General features: G+C 55.7%; 4 protein-coding genes across 4 annotated transcripts in view; 2 read left to right on the forward strand and 2 right to left on the reverse strand.

The window, feature by feature from the left end:
* The window catches only part of VOLCADRAFT_118655 (uncharacterized protein), a gene marked incomplete at both ends in the record, with an annotated part of 13050 nt that extends 4221 nt beyond the window's left edge, over positions 1 to 8829 (reverse strand). Inside the window, 13 exons of the mRNA XM_002954238.1 lie at positions 137 to 236; positions 637 to 803; positions 1767 to 1860; positions 2080 to 2198; positions 2948 to 2986; positions 3736 to 3780; positions 4332 to 4528; positions 5060 to 5196; positions 5639 to 5973; positions 6361 to 6758; positions 7031 to 7155; positions 7807 to 8048; positions 8317 to 8829. Of these exons, the coding sequence (XP_002954284.1) occupies positions 137 to 236; positions 637 to 803; positions 1767 to 1860; positions 2080 to 2198; positions 2948 to 2986; positions 3736 to 3780; positions 4332 to 4528; positions 5060 to 5196; positions 5639 to 5973; positions 6361 to 6758; positions 7031 to 7155; positions 7807 to 8048; positions 8317 to 8829 (2511 nt within the window). The remainder of the gene's footprint in view (positions 1 to 136; positions 237 to 636; positions 804 to 1766; positions 1861 to 2079; positions 2199 to 2947; positions 2987 to 3735; positions 3781 to 4331; positions 4529 to 5059; positions 5197 to 5638; positions 5974 to 6360; positions 6759 to 7030; positions 7156 to 7806; positions 8049 to 8316) is intronic.
* Positions 8830 to 9753: 924 nt separating this feature from the next.
* On the forward strand, positions 9754 to 14678 carry VOLCADRAFT_76201 (uncharacterized protein). The gene is made up of 6 exons (XM_002954172.1): positions 9754 to 10510; positions 10945 to 11163; positions 11297 to 11518; positions 12277 to 12375; positions 12711 to 12758; positions 13732 to 14678. Exons 1-6 carry the CDS (start codon positions 9881 to 9883, stop codon positions 13861 to 13863), a joined length of 1350 nt encoding a protein of 449 aa, XP_002954218.1. The 5' UTR covers positions 9754 to 9880; the 3' UTR covers positions 13864 to 14678.
* A 470-nt stretch (positions 14679 to 15148) lies between these two features.
* Positions 15149 to 18730, forward strand: VOLCADRAFT_106304 (uncharacterized protein). The gene is made up of 5 exons (XM_002954173.1): positions 15149 to 15553; positions 15713 to 16063; positions 16691 to 16795; positions 17379 to 17546; positions 17755 to 18730. Exons 1-5 carry the CDS (start codon positions 15212 to 15214, stop codon positions 17905 to 17907), a joined length of 1119 nt encoding a protein of 372 aa, XP_002954219.1. The 5' UTR covers positions 15149 to 15211; the 3' UTR covers positions 17908 to 18730.
* A 216-nt stretch (positions 18731 to 18946) lies between these two features.
* VOLCADRAFT_106305 (uncharacterized protein) lies at positions 18947 to 20347 on the reverse strand. The gene is made up of 2 exons (XM_002954239.1): positions 19233 to 20347; positions 18947 to 19199 (listed from the first exon to the last, which is right to left on the reverse strand). The coding sequence occupies exon 1, from the start codon at positions 20266 to 20268 to the stop codon at positions 19783 to 19785; it is 486 nt and encodes a 161-aa protein (XP_002954285.1). The 5' UTR covers positions 20269 to 20347; the 3' UTR covers positions 18947 to 19199; positions 19233 to 19782.
* Positions 20348 to 21508: the final 1161 nt, after the last annotated feature.

Here is a 21508-nt window from a genome sequence, read left to right on the forward strand (position 1 = left end):
CACAGCAACCAAGCCCTAAGGCCCCCACCCCCCTAATCCCGCATCCATTCTCGTCCCCCCCCACTACTACCCTTCAACCTCCATTCCCCCCCTCACCCCCCATGCAAACACCTGGCACCCCTGGCACCTCACTCACTCTGGGGAGTAGGCCGTGTCGAGCTCGTGCGAGGGAGTAGTGGATTCTGCCCGCCTCGCGCAGTCCGCTGAGGAAGGCCCCGTGCATGGTGGCGGGGTACCTGGGGGTGAGGGGGTAAGGGCGGGTTAAGGAGGGGGGGAGGGTTAAGGAGGGGGAGGGGCGGAAAGGGGAGGGGGTCCCAAAAGTGCGGAAGGAGAGCTGGCGGTGGGGATACGACGAACCACAGACGAGTGAAGCTGATACCTACCAGGGATGGATAGACGGTGCAAATTGCACCCATATACACATACACCTATCTACCTACCTACCTACCTACCTACCTACCTACATATACACCTACCTACCTACCTACCTACCTACCTACATACATACATACATACATACATACATACATACATACATACATACATACATACATACATACATACATACATACATACATACATACATACATACATACATACATACACACATACATACACACATACATGCATACATACATACATACAGAAACTCGCCTGTGTATGGTCGCCTCCCCGGCGAAGAACAGCCGACCGCCCACGGGGGCTGCCATGGCCTGGTACTCCGCAGCCCCCCGGCAGGATACGGCCATGGAGCTGTACGACCCCAAGGAGTACGGATCACTACCCCACCGCGTCACCATGGCCTGCCGTACAACGTGAGGGCCAGGAAAGAGAAGGGAGGAGGGGGCAACTGCATTTCGATTTGGGTCATCGCGCAGCGCTTAAGGTCTGGAGGTTGGTGGGGAGGGGGGGGGAGGCGGCACATGGTCTCCAAACACATGCGTGTGTGTGTATGTGTATGTGTACGGCCTGACAATGCGTGCGTCATGAACTAAGCGATGTTATCCCACAAACCCTAAAACCCTAAATCCCTAACACACCTACATACACACATACTCAGGTTAGGCACTACTGGTAAGGCACGGACCATTGCCCCCGGGAGATTCCGGGATCGAGACCTGTCAGGGTCGAAACTTCTTCCGATGGTGATGGGTGCGGAACCTAAGCGATCCACTGAGATGTTGACTAGGGTGACTAGATGAGGGTGCCCCGAAATACCGGGGAAGGCAGGGTATCGCAGGGTAGCTGCCACAGGGTGAAGACATGACCCCCCTGTCCCACACATCATACATTATACACACATTACATGCAGATACTACATACATACGCACATACATGTACATCTCAGGCTCTCGCGGCTCAGATTCAAACAAATACATACATACAGCCGTTACCTGCAACGGCTCCGGAACCGGCATCGGTTGCCTTCTCCTCGGAGCAGTCCCGCTTCCACTTCCCCCCGTCGGGCCCCCTCCGGCCGCCACCGCCGCCGCCGCAGCCGCAGCAGGGGCAGTAGCACCAATCGCACCGCCACCGCCACCTCCCTGTTGCCGCAGCCCTCCCTTCCTCTTCTTCTTCTTCTCCCCCCCCGCCGCCGCCGCCGCCGCCGCCGCCGTAGCCCCTCCCGCTGGCATTCCGTCGTCGCCAGCCTCCGCCGCCGCCGCACCATCCGCTCCGTCCCCACCCCCCCCTCCTACATCCCCATTACTCGCTGCGCCTGCTCCTGCTCCTGGTTCCTTCGGTTTGTCGAATATGTTTCGGAGCACCCGCATGACCTCCTCCACGGCCTGCTGGTCGGTCATGCTCTCCACGGCGATGGCTGCGGACCCTGCCACTAGCGCTGTGAGAACAGCCGCACCGCTGGATGGGGGGAAAGAAGGGGGGAGGGGGAGGGGGAGGGAGGGAGGGAGGGGGGACATGGGCGGGGGAGGAGAACTAATATAGGGAGGACCGGAAAAGGGAAGGGGGAGAGAAGCGAAGCAGAGAAAAGCCCCTAACCCCCCCTCCCCACCACCCACCCACCCACCCTCCCCACCCCCCTCCCTCCCCCACCCCACCCATCCCCCCACCCCCCCTCACCCAGTGTGTGCTCCGCAGTAAAACAGGTAGTGGGCGCCGCGCCGCTGCTTGTCCTTCATGACGCAGGCGAACGTGTCCACGGAGGTGTCCCAGAAGGCGTACGGAAACAGTAAAGCCACCTAGGATTAGGGTTTTATTGGGGAGGGAGGTTGCGCGGCAAGGGGTAGGTCGGGAGACGGCGGTGAATCACGTCGGGCGAGAGTACGTCAGAAATTAGCTGCCGGCGTCCAGGATTGGAGACCCGGGGGGGAGGAGGGAGATGCCTGACGGTGGTGGCGAAGGGGAGGTTATGTACAGTACTATCAAGGACAGCAACTGCCGACGAAAAGAGGTATAGGGGTGTGGGGGGTTGAAAAGAGGGGAAGGAGGGGGAAAGACGAACCACACAAGATTGAAGCTGCTGCCAGGGCAAGAGAGTAACAGACGTAGAACTGACCGAAAGGGGAAGGAGGGGGGGAGAAAACACAGCACACAATGTTACGAAACATGGTAAAACCCAAAATGCCAAGCCGTAGAAGGATGATGAGACAAACAGACAACCTAGAATGGGTTGAGGCAACTTAGTTGGATGCGTGGAAAAAACTTACCGTGCCGCTTTCTGCAGGAGTTCCCTCTGGTCCCTCTTCCGCGTTCCCCCCCCTCCCCACCGTTCTCCGGCCGCTGCTTAAACTCCTTCACAACTACTCCTCAACTACTCCTCAACTCAAACTTTCGCAAAAACGTTCTCGCGTTGTCGTGTTTGGTTAGCTGTGCCAATGCGGTTGGAGTTGGGAGTCTCCTCCCTCCCACCCCATCCCCTCCAAAACCAGCACCAACAACAACAACCATAACTAACAACTAACAACCGCCAACGACATCGATCCTTCACCTTGTTCAACCGCCCGTATCCTAGCCGCTTTATGGCTCCCTGCAGTGAGGTGTGGGTGTGGGAGGGAAGGCGGGGTCGGGGCGGGGGTAGTAACAGGGAGTGGGAGCCATAAAGCGGCTAGGATACGGGCGGTTGAACAAGGTGAAGGGAATTGGAGGGAGAGGGGGAAGGCGAGGGGTGTGACGAACCACTGGCGAATGGAGCAGGTACCAAAGACGGGGCCGGGGGTTGGAGGGAAAAAAAAGCGTATTCTTTGTTGAAAAGAGTGGAAAAGAAACCTTGGGAGGAAAAACACGAAAAAACTTTAAAAGAGGGCGGGGAAATTGCAGTTGTGGGTTACGTCATACCTCCCGCGTGGTCGTCAACAAACCATACCACCTGGGTCCACGTGGATCACTTCATTGGCCCTAATTGCCATTCCTCGATATCCCCACCACCTCCATGTACACGCACACACACACGTAAACACACACACACACACACCTCCACACACACACATACACACACCACATACACACACATACACACACATACACACAGACACACCACATACACACACACCACATACACACACCACATACACACACACCACATACACACACACACATACACACACACAAACACACACACGCAGCATCGACTTATCTGTGGCGGGAAAACGTGAGATGGTGGAAATCCAGGGGTTTGGCGGGAAGGGTGGGTGGTCCAATATCTTTTCCCTCCCTTCCCTCCCCCCCAAAAAAACACTTTCCCAATATGCATCCCCACGCAAGGGCATTCCCCCGCACCTGCTTCGCTGCAGGGAGGGGAGGGCTGAATCGAACTGCGTCGGTCTGCATGTACGATGTTGGCGGATGGTCGGGTGGTATGGACCGCGGTGTCAGGTTTTGGGGGGGAACGGGGGAGGAAGCGGGAAGTGGAGAAGGGAAGCGGAAGGGCGGGGGGAGATTACGTGGAGTGTAAGAGTGCATGTCACGTGTAGGGTCAAAAAAGGGACGACAAAACGGTCATGTACGGCCAAACTTGCCGAGACCTGCTGGCCGAGCAGGAGCCATGAGAGGAACCCCCCCGGGCTGCCAGCAGCAGGTACTAATTAGGCAACTGATTACGTGTAAGAAGTAGGCCTAAATAAGCACTTTAGTGGGAAACCAGCGAATATATACGTAGCAAGGCATATCTAAAAACAAGGCTTTAAAACAGGCTAAACAGGTTACTTCTAAAAACCGTTTAAAACCGGGTCATTCTCTCAGCAGCCAACAGCTCAATTTCTAACCCCCTTACTCCCCCGTTTTCCCCCCCCCCGGGTTGAAGGGGGGAGGGGGCACTACTGCTACTGCTACTGCTACTGCTACTGCTGCTGCTGCTACTGCTACACCCGACGCACCTTGAGGACCCCCAGAGGCAGAGTCACCACCGCCGCCGTCGCCTCAAGCACCGCCCCAGACTCCGTCACAACCGCCACGCCGCCGCCATTGTTGCCGTTACCGTTACCGTTGTTGCCGTACCGGATCTCCGTCACGGGACAGCCGTACAATATCGGCAAGTCTTGTGTGAGCAGCTGCACTAGTCGGCCGTTGCCACCTGCATGGCAGAGGTGCGGATAGGTAGGGGTGTATGTATGTGTGTATGTGTGTGTGTGCGTGTGTGTGTCTGTCTCGGGTTGGGAGGGGGGAAAAGGAGGGACATGAAAGAAAAAATAGTAAATACACGCGGGAGACACGACAGCCAAACAACTGCCAACGAACTGCCGACATTCAAACTTCCAACCGCCCAGCCAAAGAAATAGGGGAGGGGAGAACGAGCCCTCTCGCCTAATCAGGCAACCTCCCCTCTTGCCCCCACTAAATGCATGCGGGCCTATGAGCACCTGGTCCTTTGATTTCTGATCTCAGTAGTACGGCACCGCTGATTACCGACCCACGAAACACAGCACGAACACAGTCCAATATGCGCAGTCGCCCTTCCCCCCCAACCCCACCCCCCCCAGCAGTCTTTCCTTGCCATCAGCTTCACTCGCTCGTGGTTCGTCTTTTCCCCACACCCCCCACCCCCTCACCTAACCCCCCCCACCCCCCACACCCAACCCCACCCCTCAACCCCCCCACCCCTCACCCGCCGCGAAGGTATGCTCCCCTAGCAGCTCGTACGCGTCGTCCTGGTCCCAGTGCCTCAGAGACAGCTCTGCAGCCGGGGCCGCATTCGCGAACTCCAAATTGGCCACATGCCAGTGAAACAGCTGGTCCGCCATCCTGGGGTCGATTTGGAGGGGGGAAGGAGGGGGGCGTTAGCTCACTAGCCAGAGACCGCGACCGCGGGGCACCAGACTCGTTTCTATAGTGTTTGCGCTATTACGGTGTTAATTAATATTGAGGGGGCCAGGAAGAAAGGAAGTGCAGGGGAGGAACGAAGGGGTAAAGACGAACCAATGACGATAGAAGGAGAGATACTCGAGATTAGACGGATGTAGTCCAGGGAGGAGAAGACAAAAAAACTGCATCAGGAATACTGGCTAGCCACAGGTGAGGGACGGGGGCGGGGTCTGTGGCGAAGCAAAACTCTAATAAAATATTATTATTTATATTCCTCCGATCCTGCTGGACCGCAAAGCTTCCGGGGACAATATTTTAAAACCTGATTTAAAACCCCACTTGACTAAAACCCTAAAACCTTAAAACCTGGCCCCGGCCCCACCTGGCCATATCCTCTTCATCCGGACTCGCATCGCCATTGCTTGCACCACCGCCACCACCACCACCACCACCACCACCAGCGCCTTCTGGATCGCCGTGGCTTGTGTTCGCACCACCAGTAGCTGTCGGTACTGCTGCAGCTGCTGCTACTGCCTCCGCCGCTACTGCGCAAGGTTTCCTTGCTGCTGCTGCTGCTACTGCGGCCGTTTCGGCCGACACTTGCCCCCACAGCGCGTTGAGCGCCGCCTCCACCGACATGAGCTCCCCCGCAGCGGAACCGAGTTGCTGACACAGCGCATCACAACGGTCTAAAACCGTGTTGTACATGTCGAATACCTGGGTCGGGGTTGGGGGTTGGATGGATGGGGGAAGAAAGAAGGCGAGGTGAAGTGAGGTGTGTAAGGGGTGTGTGTGTGTGTGTGGAGAGAAGGTGAGGCGAAGGGTGTGTGTGCGCGGTGGGAAGAGGGGGGGAAACCACGGGATGCAAGGAGAAGGGGAGAGGGGGGTTTCGAAGGCCGTTGTAACGCCCCAAACACACCCACACATCACGGTGGGGACTTTAAAAAGGGGCAGGAGCGTTGAATAACCAGGTCGTGACGGTCGGGACAGAGATACATACATACAGATGCCTTCATAGCCATCTTCACCACCTACGGACGGACTTCCATTCCGTCCATTTCCTGACCCACCTTTTTTGCCAACCCCCCTTTTCCCTTGCCGTACCTTCCGATCAAGTACGGCATCCACGGGGCTTCCATCCTCCCAGTACAGCGGTGTCTCGTCCACAATGGCATGCAGCGGCACCCCCCCCTGGAGCGCCAGGACCGCCAGCGGATTGCCGTCGCAGCCGGTCAAGATAGAACCCCCCAGGTCAGCAAACCCCACCACCGCATTCCCAACGCCGTCCGTCTGGCTGAAGGTTTCTGCCTGTACGGCATGTCCGTTAGGTCCTCCGGTATCCGTACGCCGTTGCGGCGGCTGTTGTTGTTGTTCTTGCGGCTGTTGTAATTTCCTGCAGCCCTCCAGTCTCGCTGTGTGGACCCTCCCCCCCGGGCGCGTTCGTGCCTCCAGCACCAGCACCCGATATCCCAGCTGACGGAGCTGCTGGGCTGCGGCCAGACCTGGGGGGTGTGCGAGTGCAGGTGTGGGTATGTATGTATGTATGTATGTATGTGGGGGAGAGTTGCGGGTTTGCCTAGAAGGGAAAGAGGGGGAAGGGGAGTTGTGCAATGGAATGTGTGTATGTGTATATCTGTGTATGTATGTATGTATGTATGTATGTATGTATGTGCTGGGGAAGGAGGGGATTGTGCCAGTGCAAGTTGCATGTGTTGGTGTGTGTCGGCGGGGCCCCCCGCCGAAGTATTCACCGACCACACCAACCCACACCTACCAGCTAGCCCGGCCCCAACCACAATAACCGTCTCCTCGTGCTCTATCTCCGGAGGTACGGCCGCCGCCAAACCAAAATTAATAAAGCCGTACGAATGGAGGTACGTCCAAGCCACCTCAGCGTACCTGTGTGTGTACGACGGGAAGGAGGAGGTCGCGCGTGTGTGTGTGTGCGTGCGTGTGTGTGTTGTGGAGGCCAGGGGGGATTGGGGGGAAAGGTGAACTAGAGGGGAAAACGGTGCCGGGGCGAAGGTGAACCACGAGCGAGTGAAGGGGGTGATGACGGGGCTGGAGGGGGGAGAATTGGACGTCATGCGAACGAGGACGGACGGCATGCAAAATGTCACTGCCGCCCAAACCCTGAATCGGACATTTTGCATGGCCGACCCAGTTTGGGTTTGGGCGGCGCTGTCAGGTTGTGGGAGGCAGAGGGAGGCACTTTAAGAAGGGGAGGAACACATGTAGACGTGGCAGTAAAAAGGGTTCCAAAATGGGGATACTCTACAAAGGATTAGACACGGATATACACCGCATTAGGCATGCTACAATAAAAGTTAAAGGGGAAAGCGGGAAATACACATGGCACGGTACGGCACGGTACGTACGACATCCATCCACGTGTTTTGAGCCATTTTATCCCGATCCTAATTAAGACCCCTAACCCACAGGGACGCTCTCATATTACACCAACAAAAAAATATTTGCCAACAAAAAAAATATTTGCCGACTCCTTTCCTCTAAAGAAAAGCACCCAGTGCGTGACAATCCCCGCCGTACTTTGCGTACTGCATCTGTACGGCTTTGCATGCGTCCGTCATGCTCAGATGTCGCCGTACGTTGACCCGCCAGAGAGTCAAAATCAGGTTCCGCGTCTTGAAGTACTGTTGTCGAGCCAGGGGGGGGTGTCCGGGCCGTTGCGCCTCCACATCGCTCAACAGCGCCTCCTCCTCCTCGGAGAGGCCCCAAGGATCCAAACCCACAGACTGCACTAGATCTTCCTGAAGACGCTCCTCCGAAACCTGCCGTACCGGGGGTTGGTGTGCGTGTTTGGGGTGCGTGTTTGGGGACCCCGGCACATGCGGGTAAGCGAGGTTATGTAGTACAGCCTACGAGTCGTAGACGTTTGAGCAGTGATCTATGCGCGCGCGCGTGTGTGTGTGTGTGGCTGTGTGTGTCTGTGTGCATGTGCGTTTTGATTGCGGGTTTTGCAGTAGAAATGGGTAGGGGCAGTAGCTTTTCATTTCCGTACTGCTTCTCCCGTACGACTGGTCGTTAATGCCGTTATACCTGCTGCAGCCTAGATCTCTTCGCCGGCCGGCCTTCCCCAGCAGATGGCCCTGACAGGGCGCCGGGCTGGTCCGCGACCCCTGCTGCCCTGCTACTGCCGCCGCCGGCACCGGCAGTAGCACCACTTTCTTGCTGCTGCTGCTGCCGCGGTGAGACTCCGTCAGATACCTTGGTGGGCTCTAAGCGCCGCCGGGGCTGCCGCCGGGGCTGTAGCAGCAGCTGTTGCTGCTGTTCTGTCTGGGGTTGTAGCTGCGGCTGTAGTAGCGCCGTCAACTCAGGGGGTTGTAGCTGCTGCTCCTCCTGTTCCTGCTCCTGTTCATGTGCCGGCGAGGGTTGTGATTGCTGCTCCTGCAACCGCTGCCGCTGAGCTTGTTGTTCCTCCTCCTCCTCTTCCGCCTCATTCTGCTCCTCCTCTTGCTGCCCTACCTGTGAGAGCCGATGCTCTAATGGCGGTGTCGACTGCGGGTGCTGATGCATCGCCGCCTCCACGCCTTCCGCTGTCTCAACTTCCATGTCCCAGTTTCAAGCTGTGTTAGTGCCGTGATCTCGCTCCGAAACCATGCCCTATGGCTGCTGCTGCTGCCCTGATCCGGAATCAGCCTTCTGGCTGCTGCTGCTGCTGCCGGCTGCTGCCCCCGGTTTGGGTTTTGATGAAAGGTGTTGTTAGTGGTCCCTTTTGGTTGTTGATTGCTGCTGGTCCTGGTTGTCGCTGCTGGCAAGGTTGGAGGTCGGAGTGGAGTATAGTCAGCGGCAGCGGTGGTAGCGGTGCGGGTAAATCTGTTGCGCGGGAGATGATGCTGATGTTGACGACGTCGGATTTAGAGGTGCTGATTCGCGGTTGTGTGGAGCGGAGCTAGCCCAGCCGCTGGCTGGGCTGTGAAGCAATTGTTCTCAACGGTCAACGTTTAAGCTCACGACTTGGGGTTCACCGACATCCGTACGGGAAGCTGTTCGGTGGATTGCTGGAGATGGCCGGACGGTCGCACGGTAGGATAGGCGGCAGCGGCGAAAAGGGTAGGCTAGTCGGTAGCAGCCGCTATCATATCAGCTGTGACGTGCAAAGTACGCGGGTGCTTCCGCTAAGCACTATATACGGTGCGGGAGCTGCTGCTGCAGTCCTCGAGTTGATGTTAGGCCTGTGATCCTTTATGCTGGAAAGAATTGTCGTATACACGCATACGCCTAGAAACCAAATTGTTCCCTCGAGGGCAAGTCCCTAGCTATTAGGAGGGGAAGTCTAGTTCTAAATTATGCAACGTACACCACGCCAATAACAAGGACGCAATGAGCGAAAGGCTGCGTCAGACTTATGATGAAGCAGCAAAAGATGCAGCTACCTTTCGGGGTTGCACAGAAAGGTTTTCCGTTGGGAATGTTGTACTATACATCACCTGTGCAAATATCGGCCGGATACAGTACGTCGTTATATGCTCACTATTAACGCTATATTCTACAGGAATTCCTGTGCGACATCGCTCTCCGGCAGATGGAATTTCGGCGGGCGGCGCAGCTCTTTGCCCTTGCTGGGCTTTTAGAGTAGTCAAATAATCCCAGACCAGCAACCATGAAGGTGAAGGTTATTAGCCGTTCGGAAGAGGATTATACACGGGAACGCAAAAGCGACCTGCGTAAGGTGCAACGCAATTACGACCCGCTGCTTCACCCATTAGAAAAAGCGAAAGAATACACACGAGCGCTCAACGCCGCCAAGCTTGACCGCATCTTCGCCAAGCCCTTCATCGCTGCGCTTCCGCACGACGATGGTGTCACTTGCCTGGCACGGAACCCCAAGCTCGTCAACAGCATTGTCGCCGGCGCCGCGGATGGCGAAATCCGTATCTGGGACGTTCCTCAGAAGCGCACGCTGAGGCGGCTGGTTGGCCACACAGCCGCCGTCAAAGGCATCTCCTTCGCGCCCGATGGCGAGACATGCGTGTCCGCCAGCACAGACGCCACGGTCAAACTCTGGAAAGTACCATACGCACCTTTTGAAGCAGGTATCGTCCAAGGCGACGCCGAGCCGGTGTTTGAATTTCAGGGCAAGAACGCATTCCGCGGAATTGACCACCATTGGGACCGCTCCGTCTTCGCCACCGCGGGCGCTGCAATCGATATTTGGGACCACAGTCGATCTGAGCCCATACAGTCGTTCACGTGGGGATCTGATACGGTCACTTCCGCTCGCTTTAATCCGGTAAGTCGCTTCTCCCCGGGTGCTGAGGGAGGCCGGTGCTGGTACTCCACGATCTGGATATGGGTTCTGGGGGCTGTACGACGTTTGCACGGCATGGGTGCTGTGAGCCACTGGACCCGAGAGGAAGCGTTGCTCCAATACCATTAAAGGCAGTTGCCCCGGGCAGTCATTGCCTTACTCTCACGAAGGTGGTGATTGTTACCCGCCGGCCAGTCTTTCTTTTTCGCTTCTCTTCGCATCCCGCTCAAACCCTCCACATAAAATTCCCTCCCCTCCCTCCTCTCCTGGTCAGTTCTGCTTCTTGTACACTCTTTCCTTGGCAGCAGCTTCACTCGTTCACGTGGTTCGTCTTTCCCCTCCTCTCCCCCCCCCCTCCCCCTTCCCCCTCCTCCTTCCCCCACCCCCGGGCCGCCCCCTCCCCCACCCCCTTTCAGGCCGAACCCGACGTGTTTGCGTCTACCGGCTCCGACCGCTCCATCGCCCTGTACGACCTGCGCCGCGCCACCCCCCTCCGCAAGCTGGTCATGCAGACCCGCTGTAACGCCCTGTCCTGGAACCCAATGGAGCCCTTCAACTTCACCGCCGCTAACGAGGACTGCTGCCTGTACACCTTCGACATGAGGAAGCTGGCATCAGCGCTGTGCGTGCTCAAGGTACGTTACGTGCGTATGTATGTCCGTGTGCCCATATGTGTACGTCTGTATCTACGTGCATGTACGATAGCCATCACCACTACCATCACCAGTACCATCGTACCGTGTCGTACTGTGTCGTACCCTGTCGTAGGACTTTGTTTCCGCGGTAATGGATGTGGACTACTCCCCGACGGGTCGGGAGTTCGTTGCGGGGTCGTACGACCGCTCCTTGCGCATCTTCTCCGTAAGCGGGGGTCACTCCAGGGAGGTCTACACCACCAAGCGCATGCAGCGCGTGTTCGCGGTGAGGTTCAGCGGAGACGCCACCTACGTCTTCAGCGGCAGCGATGACATGAATGTACGGTGCTGGAAGGTAGGAGTAGAGTAGAGGAGTCTCTGAAGGAGGAAGGGCACGGGTGGGACAGGAAAGACAAAATACTTTTGCGGAGACGGGAGGGGGGAAATGGGGGGAGGGGAAATAAGGGGGGGAAATAGGGGGGGGGGAGATGTGGACGGCGGTGCTGCCGTGCAAATGTAGGAGAGGAGTCTGTAAGGGGAAAAACAGCATTTGCTTTGCGGATTGATTGTGGATTGGTTGCTGTGTGGGCTACATGGCGGTGTGGTCCCAACCTACGCCTTAGGTTGGGACGACGGATGGGGGGGGTAAGCTGGGCTAATGGGATCTCTTCGGGGGTGGAATTAGGGGGGGGTTACGACGACGAACCACCGGCGAATGGAGCAGATACCCGGGGTAGATAGACGGGTGTAGTCCAGGACAAGATCTGGGGGGGGGGAGGGGAGGGTTGGGGCTCTTTCAGTTCGATGGGGGGGCCTAATAAGCGCCATGTCCTGGTCCTCATCCTCGCCCCTATTCCAGTGGCCGATACACATGCTTGCTACACGGCCTGCGCCCGGGTCCGCCGGGTCCTGTCCTCTGAGTAACGCCTCCGCCCTTATTGTCGTCTTTTTGACTGCCCAACCCACCACCGCAACTCCCCACTCTTTTCACTTAATTATTATAACTATAACAAAATGATCATCCCCCACTCGCCACTCCCACTCGCCACTCCCACTCGCCACTCCCCTATAACACCCCCACCCTAACCCGCACCCTCACGCACGTCCCCTCAGGCCAAGGCCTCTGAGCAGCTAGGTGTACGGCTGCCCCGGGAGAAACACAAACAGGCGTACAACGATGCGCTGTTGGAGCGGTACAAGCACATGCCGGAGGTAAGCGGTGGGAGGTGGGGGCGGCGGGGCGAGGAAGTGCGGAATGGGTGCCCGTAACTTCCCACAGCGAGTTGTTCTTGTTGTTGTTTTTGTACATACATACATACATACATACATACATACATACATACATACATACATATACATACATACATATATACACATACACGTCCGCTCACACAGAGCTTTGGCAGAGTATCAGAACTACCCGGCCGGCCCTTTCACCAGCTCCCCTTCACAAAAGCGCACTGCTTACAACCCGTGCTTACATCTCGTAATCGCTTTTTGACGCCATAAGCCCCTCCACCGCTTTTGCGCGTCTTTTTGCCGTACAGATCAAGCGTATCGCGCGGCACAGGCATCTGCCGGCTCCCATCTACAAGGTGTGAGGGGTGCGGGAGCCGGGGGCATGAAGCAAAGCCATAAGGATACCAAGGGAATATAGATTTAATAGCAAAGAAGTTGCAGTGGTCAGGGGGAGGGAGAGAGATGGCCCCTGTCGGCCACAGGGCCGGGAGGGAAAAAGAGGAGGAGAGACAAGAAATAATAGCCCGGAGGATAAACGGGACCGTCCGGCACGGGACCATAAGGCCCATGGGGGGGGTTCAGGAAGGATGGGGCAGAGCGGGGGAGAGCGAGAGAGGAGAGATAGAGGTGGAGGTAGAGAGAGCGCTTTACACATGGGGCCGCGAGGGGCGATGTGGAGGGGATGGATGCAACTGCATGGCGGTGTATTCTCATGCAGGGGGGAAGCAGCAGGGAGGGAGTCAAACGGACGTCCCTCCCTCCCTCCCTGCCTTCTGGTACACTCTTGCCCTGGCACCAGCTTCACTCGTTTGTGGTTCGTCTTTCCCCCCCTTCCCTCCCTCCCCCTAGCATGCAGCCATGTGTCGCACATGTAGGAGAGGAAATGTGTGTGTTGTGTTGTGTGTGTTGTGTTGTGTCTTGTGTCTCCTCTGTTTTTCCTCTAATCGCCCATCTTGCCCATCCCCATCCCACTTGTTATCTTCTTTTTTCTATGTGTCTATTTTTTCCGGCTCCTCCGGCCTGTCCCACCCGTCCCACCCGTCCCACCCGTCCCACCCCGCTCGGTGTGTGTTGGTGCCCTCCTGAGTAACTAACTAACAGGTAAACCTCGCCCCACAAGTCCCTCTTCTTTCTTTACCACCGCCCAGGCCCCAATGCCCTCCCCCCAAGTGTATTCTCCTTCCACCACCGGTTTTGCGATGTGCGTTTTTCTTTCCCTTCCACAGCCTTCATCACACCCTTCCTCCCCTTCCACACCCTTTTCTACAAACTTCTTCCCGCCGCCCCTCCTCCGATTCGCCAACTCGCGTTTCCCCCGGTGTCATCCAGGCGGCCAAGACGCGCCGTGCTGTCGTTGAGAGCGACCGACGCAAGCTGGAGCGCCGTATTGAGCACAGTGCACCGGGATCCATCGTGGTGAAGCCCGAGCGCAAGAAGAAGATCCTGGCGCAGCTTGAGTAGGTGTTCATGTGGGTAGCTGCGTGTTGTGTTTTCAGTGGGACGTGATGTACGGCAGGGAAGGAGGAGGTGGAGGTGGTAAAGGAGGAGGGAGAGAAGCTGCCGCAGCAGTGGGCGCCGCATGGGGTTGATGGGAACGGTGGATGTGGTGCGGTGCGTGAGGGAGCACCCGGGGGTGGAAGCACCCGCAGCCGCAACGAAACTGCGAGAGGAGGAGGAAGAGGAGGAGGAAGTGAAGAGGGAGGAGGAGGAGGAGGAGGAAGAGGAGGAGGAAGTGAAGAGGGAGCAGGAGGAGGAGGAGGAGGAGGAGGAGGAGGTGAAGAGCCCGGGGAGGTGGTGGCAACAGCACTGCGGCAATGCGCTGAGGGCAGCAGATGTGGAGCTGCCGGCGGTTGAAGGGAAGGCAAAAGCCGTGTAAGAGGAAGTTGAGGTGACGAGGTGAAGCACATGGTGCTAAGTTTCTTAGCATGTGTTCGATGGCTGTGGATGCGGATGGGTTTGCGCGTCCTGTTTTGCTCATTTTGCTCATTTGGATGGAAAACAACGCTTCGGAGCTATGCGGTTTCTTGTGCGGCTGGCACCGAGTTGACGACATTTTTGCAGTGAGCACCGCGGCCACGAGCGGTTTGGTAGTGTGTGCTGGGGGCCTGTCCATGGAGGCAGTGGAGTGCGACATGACCAGGAGACCCGTAATTTGCACATGTATTACTGCGTAACGGAGCGAGGGGAATGTATGATACCACTACAGACGTGCTATGGCATTGGTGTAGTGCGGCTTTCGGATGACCATGGCATCCCAACTGTAAGCTATTGTTAATAGAGGGACCCTTCCTAAGATTATTATGCTTCGGCGCGTACCAATGATTGACTTTTTTTATTGCGGTGTTTCAGCCAGTCAAACGTCAGTCGCAATTCTCAGGCATCCTGAGTGCCGTTGGGCCAAATTGTGCCATCGCTTGAATAGTGAAAGGAGCAAAAACATGGTGCAAAAATGCAAACAAAAGATAACTGCGAACAATACGTTCAGACAACGAATGTTGCTTGTTGCCTTCGCGCCGGTAGATGTTTGCACCCAACAATCAAGCTGTTTCCCAAGGCATCATATAAGCGTACCACATCGAAGTGCGACGCGGTAGTCACGGAATGCGTGTCCACGCAAGGTGTTTCTTGCCACGCCGCCGTACCCTGCTCCCCCACACCGTACGGATGTTCCGCACGTGAAGGCGGCCCCAGAACCTTTGATTAAGCGGCTGTCATGTCATTTTTTTAAGCATATAGTTAACTAATCAATCTATTGTCCTGTACTGATCGTGTGATTGTTTACCTCTTCCGAAAGCCGACAGTCGCGACAATGCAGCAGACAGTGCTTCGCGCTTCCTCTAGTTCCGTTAATGGACGTCCCACCGCAGCACCGATTGCTTTGCGCTGCTGCAAACGTGCTCGCCTCGCATACTTCCGTCCAGCTAGGGCTGCTGTGCTGAACCGCCCGGACAGCGAGGAGGGCCTCACCTACAAGAAGGCGGGTGTCGACATTGATGCTGGTGATGAGCTGGTTAAGCGAATTCAAAAAATGAACCCGGACATCGGCGGCTTCGGAGGCTTGGTGCCCTTCGGCGATTCATACCTTGTTGCCGGCACCGACGGCGTCGGCACCAAGCTTAAGCTCGCTTTCGACATGAACAAGCATGACACGGTACGCTGTGTACGAAAAGACGAAAATTGCTTACCTTTACGTAAGCTTTATAGTCCCGCAGCTGTCCGCGAACATGTTGCGCTGCACGTTGCAAGTACATCTGTGGCTGTAAACATATTCCTTCGCAATTCCTTAATTTGATGCATAAAAATGTTACAGGTGGGTATTGACCTCGTCGCTATGAGCGTCAATGACATTATCACCCTGGGCGCCAAGCCGCTGTTCTTCCTAGACTACTACGCCACCGGCTTCCTCGATGTGGACACGGCTGAAATGGTTATCAAGGGCATTGTTGAGGGTTGCAAGCAGTCTGACTGCGTGCTGCTGGGCGGTGAGACCGCTGAGATGCCGGGTTTTTACCAGAAGGGCGAGTATGACCTGGCTGGCTTTGCCGTCGGTGCCGTGAAAAAGGACAAGTTGATTGACGGCAAGAACATCAAGGCCGGTGATGTTGTGCTCGGCCTCTCGTCCAGCGGCGTACACTCCAACGGCTTCTCCCTCGTACGGAAGGTACGGCGTCCCTGCACGAGAGCACCCACTTGTTGATTTCGGCCCAAACCTCTACAGCTTGGAAATTCCTCCCATGGATAAAAGATGTTAACCCACTTTGGCGCGGCAACCCACTCCAACCCACTTTGGCGCGGCCAGCAACAAAGGCGGTGTCCTTGTTAGTCGATCTCTCTAATAACGTTAAGAGCATGGGGACGTTACTTGCCGGGTGAAATTGGCCGATTGGGCTGTGACCCAGATGTAGGCGGGACCATCTAATGCTTTGCGCGTCTCTTGCCGCAGGCTGAGGCTCTTTCACCCTGCCCCCCGCCGGCTCCCCGTACTGCACCCTGGCTGGTGCCCCACGCCTCTTACCAACGCCACCTTCGGCGTATCCATCCATCCATAAGGCGGCTGCCGTTGGCGGTTGACAATTCTATGGATGTGCATCATTTCCTTCGTTCTTCGTAATCCGTTAAATTTCTTACCCTGTCTATCCGTCTATCTATGGTTTCTGCTTCATTTTCCAGTGGTTTTGTCATAGCACGACCTCCCCCCGACTTCTTTTTTCCCTCCAAACCGCCTACCTCCATTAAATCCCCCCAACCCCATCATCATCGTCGTCATCATCACCACCCGATCACACAGGTTCTGGAGGTTTCTAACACCAGCCTCCACGACCACACCCCGTGGGACGCGTCCAAGACGTTTGGCGACGTGCTGCTTGCACCCACCATCATTTACGTGCGCAAGGTGGGTGAGAAAGAGAAAGTGGGGGGGAGGGAGGGGGGGGGTAAAACCGCAACAATGATAACACATCCCCACACGCCCCTCCGTCCGGTGAAAACAAACCGCGCAGTCCGTTGGAGTAGTTGTGATGGTTGACAGTTGGGACTCAACTGAAGTATGTTGCATGTGCTGCAAGATCCGCTGCAATTGGGCATCAACAGCAGGGGCAACAGTAACTGTTTTTGTGGTTGCCAGAGTTGCCGGAGTTGCCACTACGGCTTGCGAGCTTAGAGGACGTCCCCCGCGCGGCAGGACGGCGACAGGACGGTTTGCAGGGCACTCAGGTCACTCCTCCGAACCAAACCATACTGCCTGAATCTCCGAAACACGCATGACGTGGTCACGCTTACATGGTTTCTTCTACCTGATGTAACTTAGTGACCTTCATGCAAAGCCGCAACGACATCGCAACGACATCGCGACGGACGAACGAACATTGTCAGGGACAAACGAACTCGTCGAATGGCCCCTACCGTAAAAAAACCGTATGTATCACTTATCTATATACGGGTTGTACGGCTGTACGACTGCATACATACATGCGCAGGTTCTGGAGCTGCACGAGAAGGTGGGTCTGAAGGGCGTCGTACACATTACGGGTGGCGGTATGCCCGAGAACATCCCTCGCGTCATTCCGGACGGGCTGGGAGTCAGCATCAAGGACGGCTCCTGGCCCATGCCCGAGCTGTTCAAGTGGCTCCAACACACTGGCAAGGTAAGGAGGGTCAAAGGTGGGAGTGGCGGAGAGAGAGAGAAGAGAGAAAAGGGAGGGGGAGGAAGGGAGAGGGGGAGATTCGGACTTGAGGGCCCACAACGATGTGGCGCATCATAACATTTGGAAAGAAAACCCCACGATCAACAAAATCCCTCCGCCGCGCAACAAAAAAACCCTCTCAACCCCCCACCCCACTTCCCAAACACAGGTTCCCACTGCGGATATGCGGCGCACGTTCAACCTGGGGGTGGGTCTGGTTGTAGTGGTGGACCCCGCTAAGGTGGATGAGGTGCGGCAGCTAGCGCCCGAGGCCTTCGTACTAGGCGAGGTGGTGCCCGGGGATGGCGTTACCTTTGTGTAATGACGACGTTTCGTACATGGACGTACGGCATGACGGTTGGATGGTTGGTCCGGGAGGTATATGGGCCGATTAGTTAGCTGTGTGATGAGTCCGTGGCACCTGGTGTGTTTTGTCTGCTCGGAAATGTCTTGATTGCTTCGTGAGTGCATTAGGAGCCAGGTGCGGCGATTTATTATAGGTGGTGATTTCACCCCCCGGCGGCGGCGAATAAGAGGCACGACGAGACGTGACGTGATGTGACATGACATAACATGATGGGCTTACAACGCCCCTCTCTGACCTGCACCAGTGCGAGTGCTGGTAGGCTGGTAAAAGAGGAGCGGCTGGCATGGCGGGGCGGGGGAGGAGGATTTATACCAGTCTGTTGGCAAGTTGGTTGCTGTGGTCGCATACGGAGCTGCAGGAGGGTACGACACAGCGGTGTCGAGTGTTGGTGTCTATCGCCTTTTGTGCAATTTGTTCTAGTAGATATCGTACTGGTGAATACTGTTTGGGGGGTGCTGTTGGATGGTTGGATGTCGGCACGATGTCGATGTGGTCTGGATGGATTTTCTTTCTGGTCTGGATCATGTTTTTTTTCCTTGTTTAAAGGCGGGGTCGATATGGAGTTATAGCTGTGGGCTCTGTGGCATCTGATGAGTCGTTTTGGGGCGAGGAGGGCTTCGGGTGCGAACCATCTTTCGGAGGGTTGAGGCTGCGTGGGGTCCTCACTGCTGTCTGACAGTCAGTCAGTCATTACGCGTCGTGTCGCGTAATGAACTGAACATGCATCTTACGCTGAATTGAGAATTGCATTTTAAAGCTACTTTAACTCACGCTAACGATACATCGCAAGGAATTATATGCATTTGTATGTATGGAGTAAAACGCGATTTATGGCCTTTATAATAATCAGGATCTAAGTAGAAATAACGATATATTCACGAATGACATTCCAGACAAATCAAAATACGATAAGGCGTGGCAGAGTGCCTTGCATTATTAAAAGGCTGCCGGTGACTAATTATTGGGCAGGCAGGCAGGCAGATGTCAACGTCGTGATAGATCCAGATCGTACAGTGGATAATGCAGGGAGCACTGGGCGATGCGAATGTTCCGTTACAAAAGATTTCAAAGAGTCAGCAGCATTCGTTTGTGCAATATGATGTATGGCATTCATGAAGTTTCCGCTTTCCGTTCCGTTCGTTGTCCTTCAACTTGTCACGACGGCGCCGACCCTGCCGACGTACAGCTGAACCAACATAAGCCAGCCTAACTACCTGCTAGCGATGATGATGATGGTCAGCATGCAATATAATCTCGGTATTATTTGAACGGCATGTCGTCCGGTGCGCGCAGGTCCTATCACTAACAAGGCTCCGCCACAGTAGATGGCTTTCATACACATCACAGGAAAAGTCTTTGCTTGGACTTCACACCTCCTCTGTGTCGAAGGACCAAAGCAAAGGACTAACCCACGACGTGACCAACCACCACCAGCACCACCTGCACTAGCTAGCAGTAGCACTCAGTGTGCTCGTCCACACCGATACCGATACCAGTGCGGCAACATCTCTCTTCCCTGTCCCGTCCTGAGATGCAGCATCCATTTTCAAGCACCAGCTACTGCTGCTGCTGCTGCTGCTGCTGCTGCTACGGCCAATAATGTCTGTAGTCCATTTCTGCACGCACACGTGCGCCGACACAAGCTCCAACATTCCCTTCCCTACCGGCTAACAACCCACGAGAAAGCAACGGCCTGGATGACACCGGGCAAATACAAAGATCACAAAGCCCCATACCGCTGTTCCTGATGACTTACCCCAGAGCCATTTTGCCACTAACAGATAGATAAATAGATCAGTCATCGTTCGTCGCTCGACCCTTCAATGCCCATCACAGTGCGCTCTTCACCGCAATTCGCTTTGGCTCCTTCTTTGCCGGCGGCTCCTTCTTGGGCACCGTCACCCTGAGCACGCCCTTGTCGATGGAGGCGCTGATGTCCTCGGCGTTGGCGTTCTCCGGAAGTGTGAAGGCGCGGCTGAAGCTGTAGGAGCTGCGCTCGCTGCGCCACACCTTGCCGCCCTCGTCCTTCAAGCTGTGGGAGATCTTCCGCTCGCCGCTCACCGTCAGCACGCCCTCGTGAAGCTCCACTTTGACGTCTTCGGGCGACATGCCGGGGGTGTCGGCGTGTAGCTCGTAGGCGGTGGGCGTCTCGATGATGTCCATGGCAAGGGACGGCTGGGCGACACCGGCTCGCGAGCTGCCGCCGGCCGTGGCGCCGGACATTGGGTTGCCAAGGGCGCTGTTGATGAAGCGGTTCATGGCGCGGTCCATCTCCGAGAAGAAAGGATCAGCGAAGACAACCGTGGAGAGAGCCATCACGATTAGCAAGCTATTATGTTTAGTAAATTAAAAATAAAAGGAGGATTTTGCTCGTTGTTGTTAAGTTATGTCGAGTTATCGGCTTAGATAAAGTGTACCTTCACAGGCTTTTTATATCTGTTGGAACGAAGGTTGAGGTAGTTTCTCGAAACCAAGACGGTTCCCGATTCTCCCGACACCTTCCATAATCCCCATTCTGGAATTATCTCTATATCATGTGAATAATAACTACTTTAATTATACAATGCCTTTGCATAATTTTCCAATTACTTATCGGGAGTTTGATAGATGTTTTGGACATCATATCGTGGCGACAGACCCGATTTGCTTTAAAATTATAAGAAACATATGCAATTGGAAGCGGTCGTATGAGCGCGCAGCGCGAATGCGGCACGAATGCTGAAGAGGGGTGAAGTAGGAAAGCGCCTTTTGTTCAAGGCTGTAATGTATGTCACCGACCAATAAGCTTACCGGCTGGAAAGGTAGCAGACCATTCAGGTCAGATAACACACCATTAAGGTTATCGGTCGGTGAGGGAAACGACCAGTAAGCTTCGACTTCTCGAAGCGAAGTATGAGTGTAGAGATAGGCAAGTTATTGCGAAGGAACTGCCGTGGTGCGTGGAAGTAGGGCGCATGCATGCATGCATGTGCCGGACCGCAGTACGGCAAGGGACGCCGAGCTCCTACTTGGGTCCCACAGGCGCATTGGTTCTTTAACTGCCGTTGTTTTGACTATTACCAAGAGGTGTGTCCCGCTGCTGGGACAGTGTCCTCTAGTTATGTGTTGCACCGTCTTTTCTTAGCAATACTAGAATCGAATGTCGGCTATGGAAATTGGCGCTGCGGGCGCAGAAAGATTAGTGCTCACTCCCGAAATGCGGGCCCTCTTCGAACAGCAGCTAGCTGAGGAGCGCGAGTTATTTCGCCAGCACTCACAGCTTACTTCGACCGGAGGCTGAAGGAGCACGAGGAGCTAACCCAGCTGATGTTAGCTCAGCCCGAAGCGATAATCTTTTACAATGTGCGGAGCCGCCGGCCCTTAGCCAGCCACCCGCAATTACGCGGATCCTGGGCCTTGGTGAAGGTTGTGCGCGTCGCTATTGAGCGCATTAACTTAATTTGAACAGCAATGGCGGATGATGCGTCCGAAGAAGGTCAGGCGTTGCTGAAAGCTGTCACGTGGTTAACCAACCTCCGCTATTTAGCTTCCATTGCCGCTAGGAACGCCACCATAC

Source organism: Volvox carteri (assembly GCF_000143455.1).
Source record: "Volvox carteri f. nagariensis unplaced genomic scaffold VOLCAscaffold_41, whole genome shotgun sequence".
Classification (NCBI taxonomy): Eukaryota; Viridiplantae; Chlorophyta; class Chlorophyceae; order Chlamydomonadales; family Volvocaceae; genus Volvox; species Volvox carteri.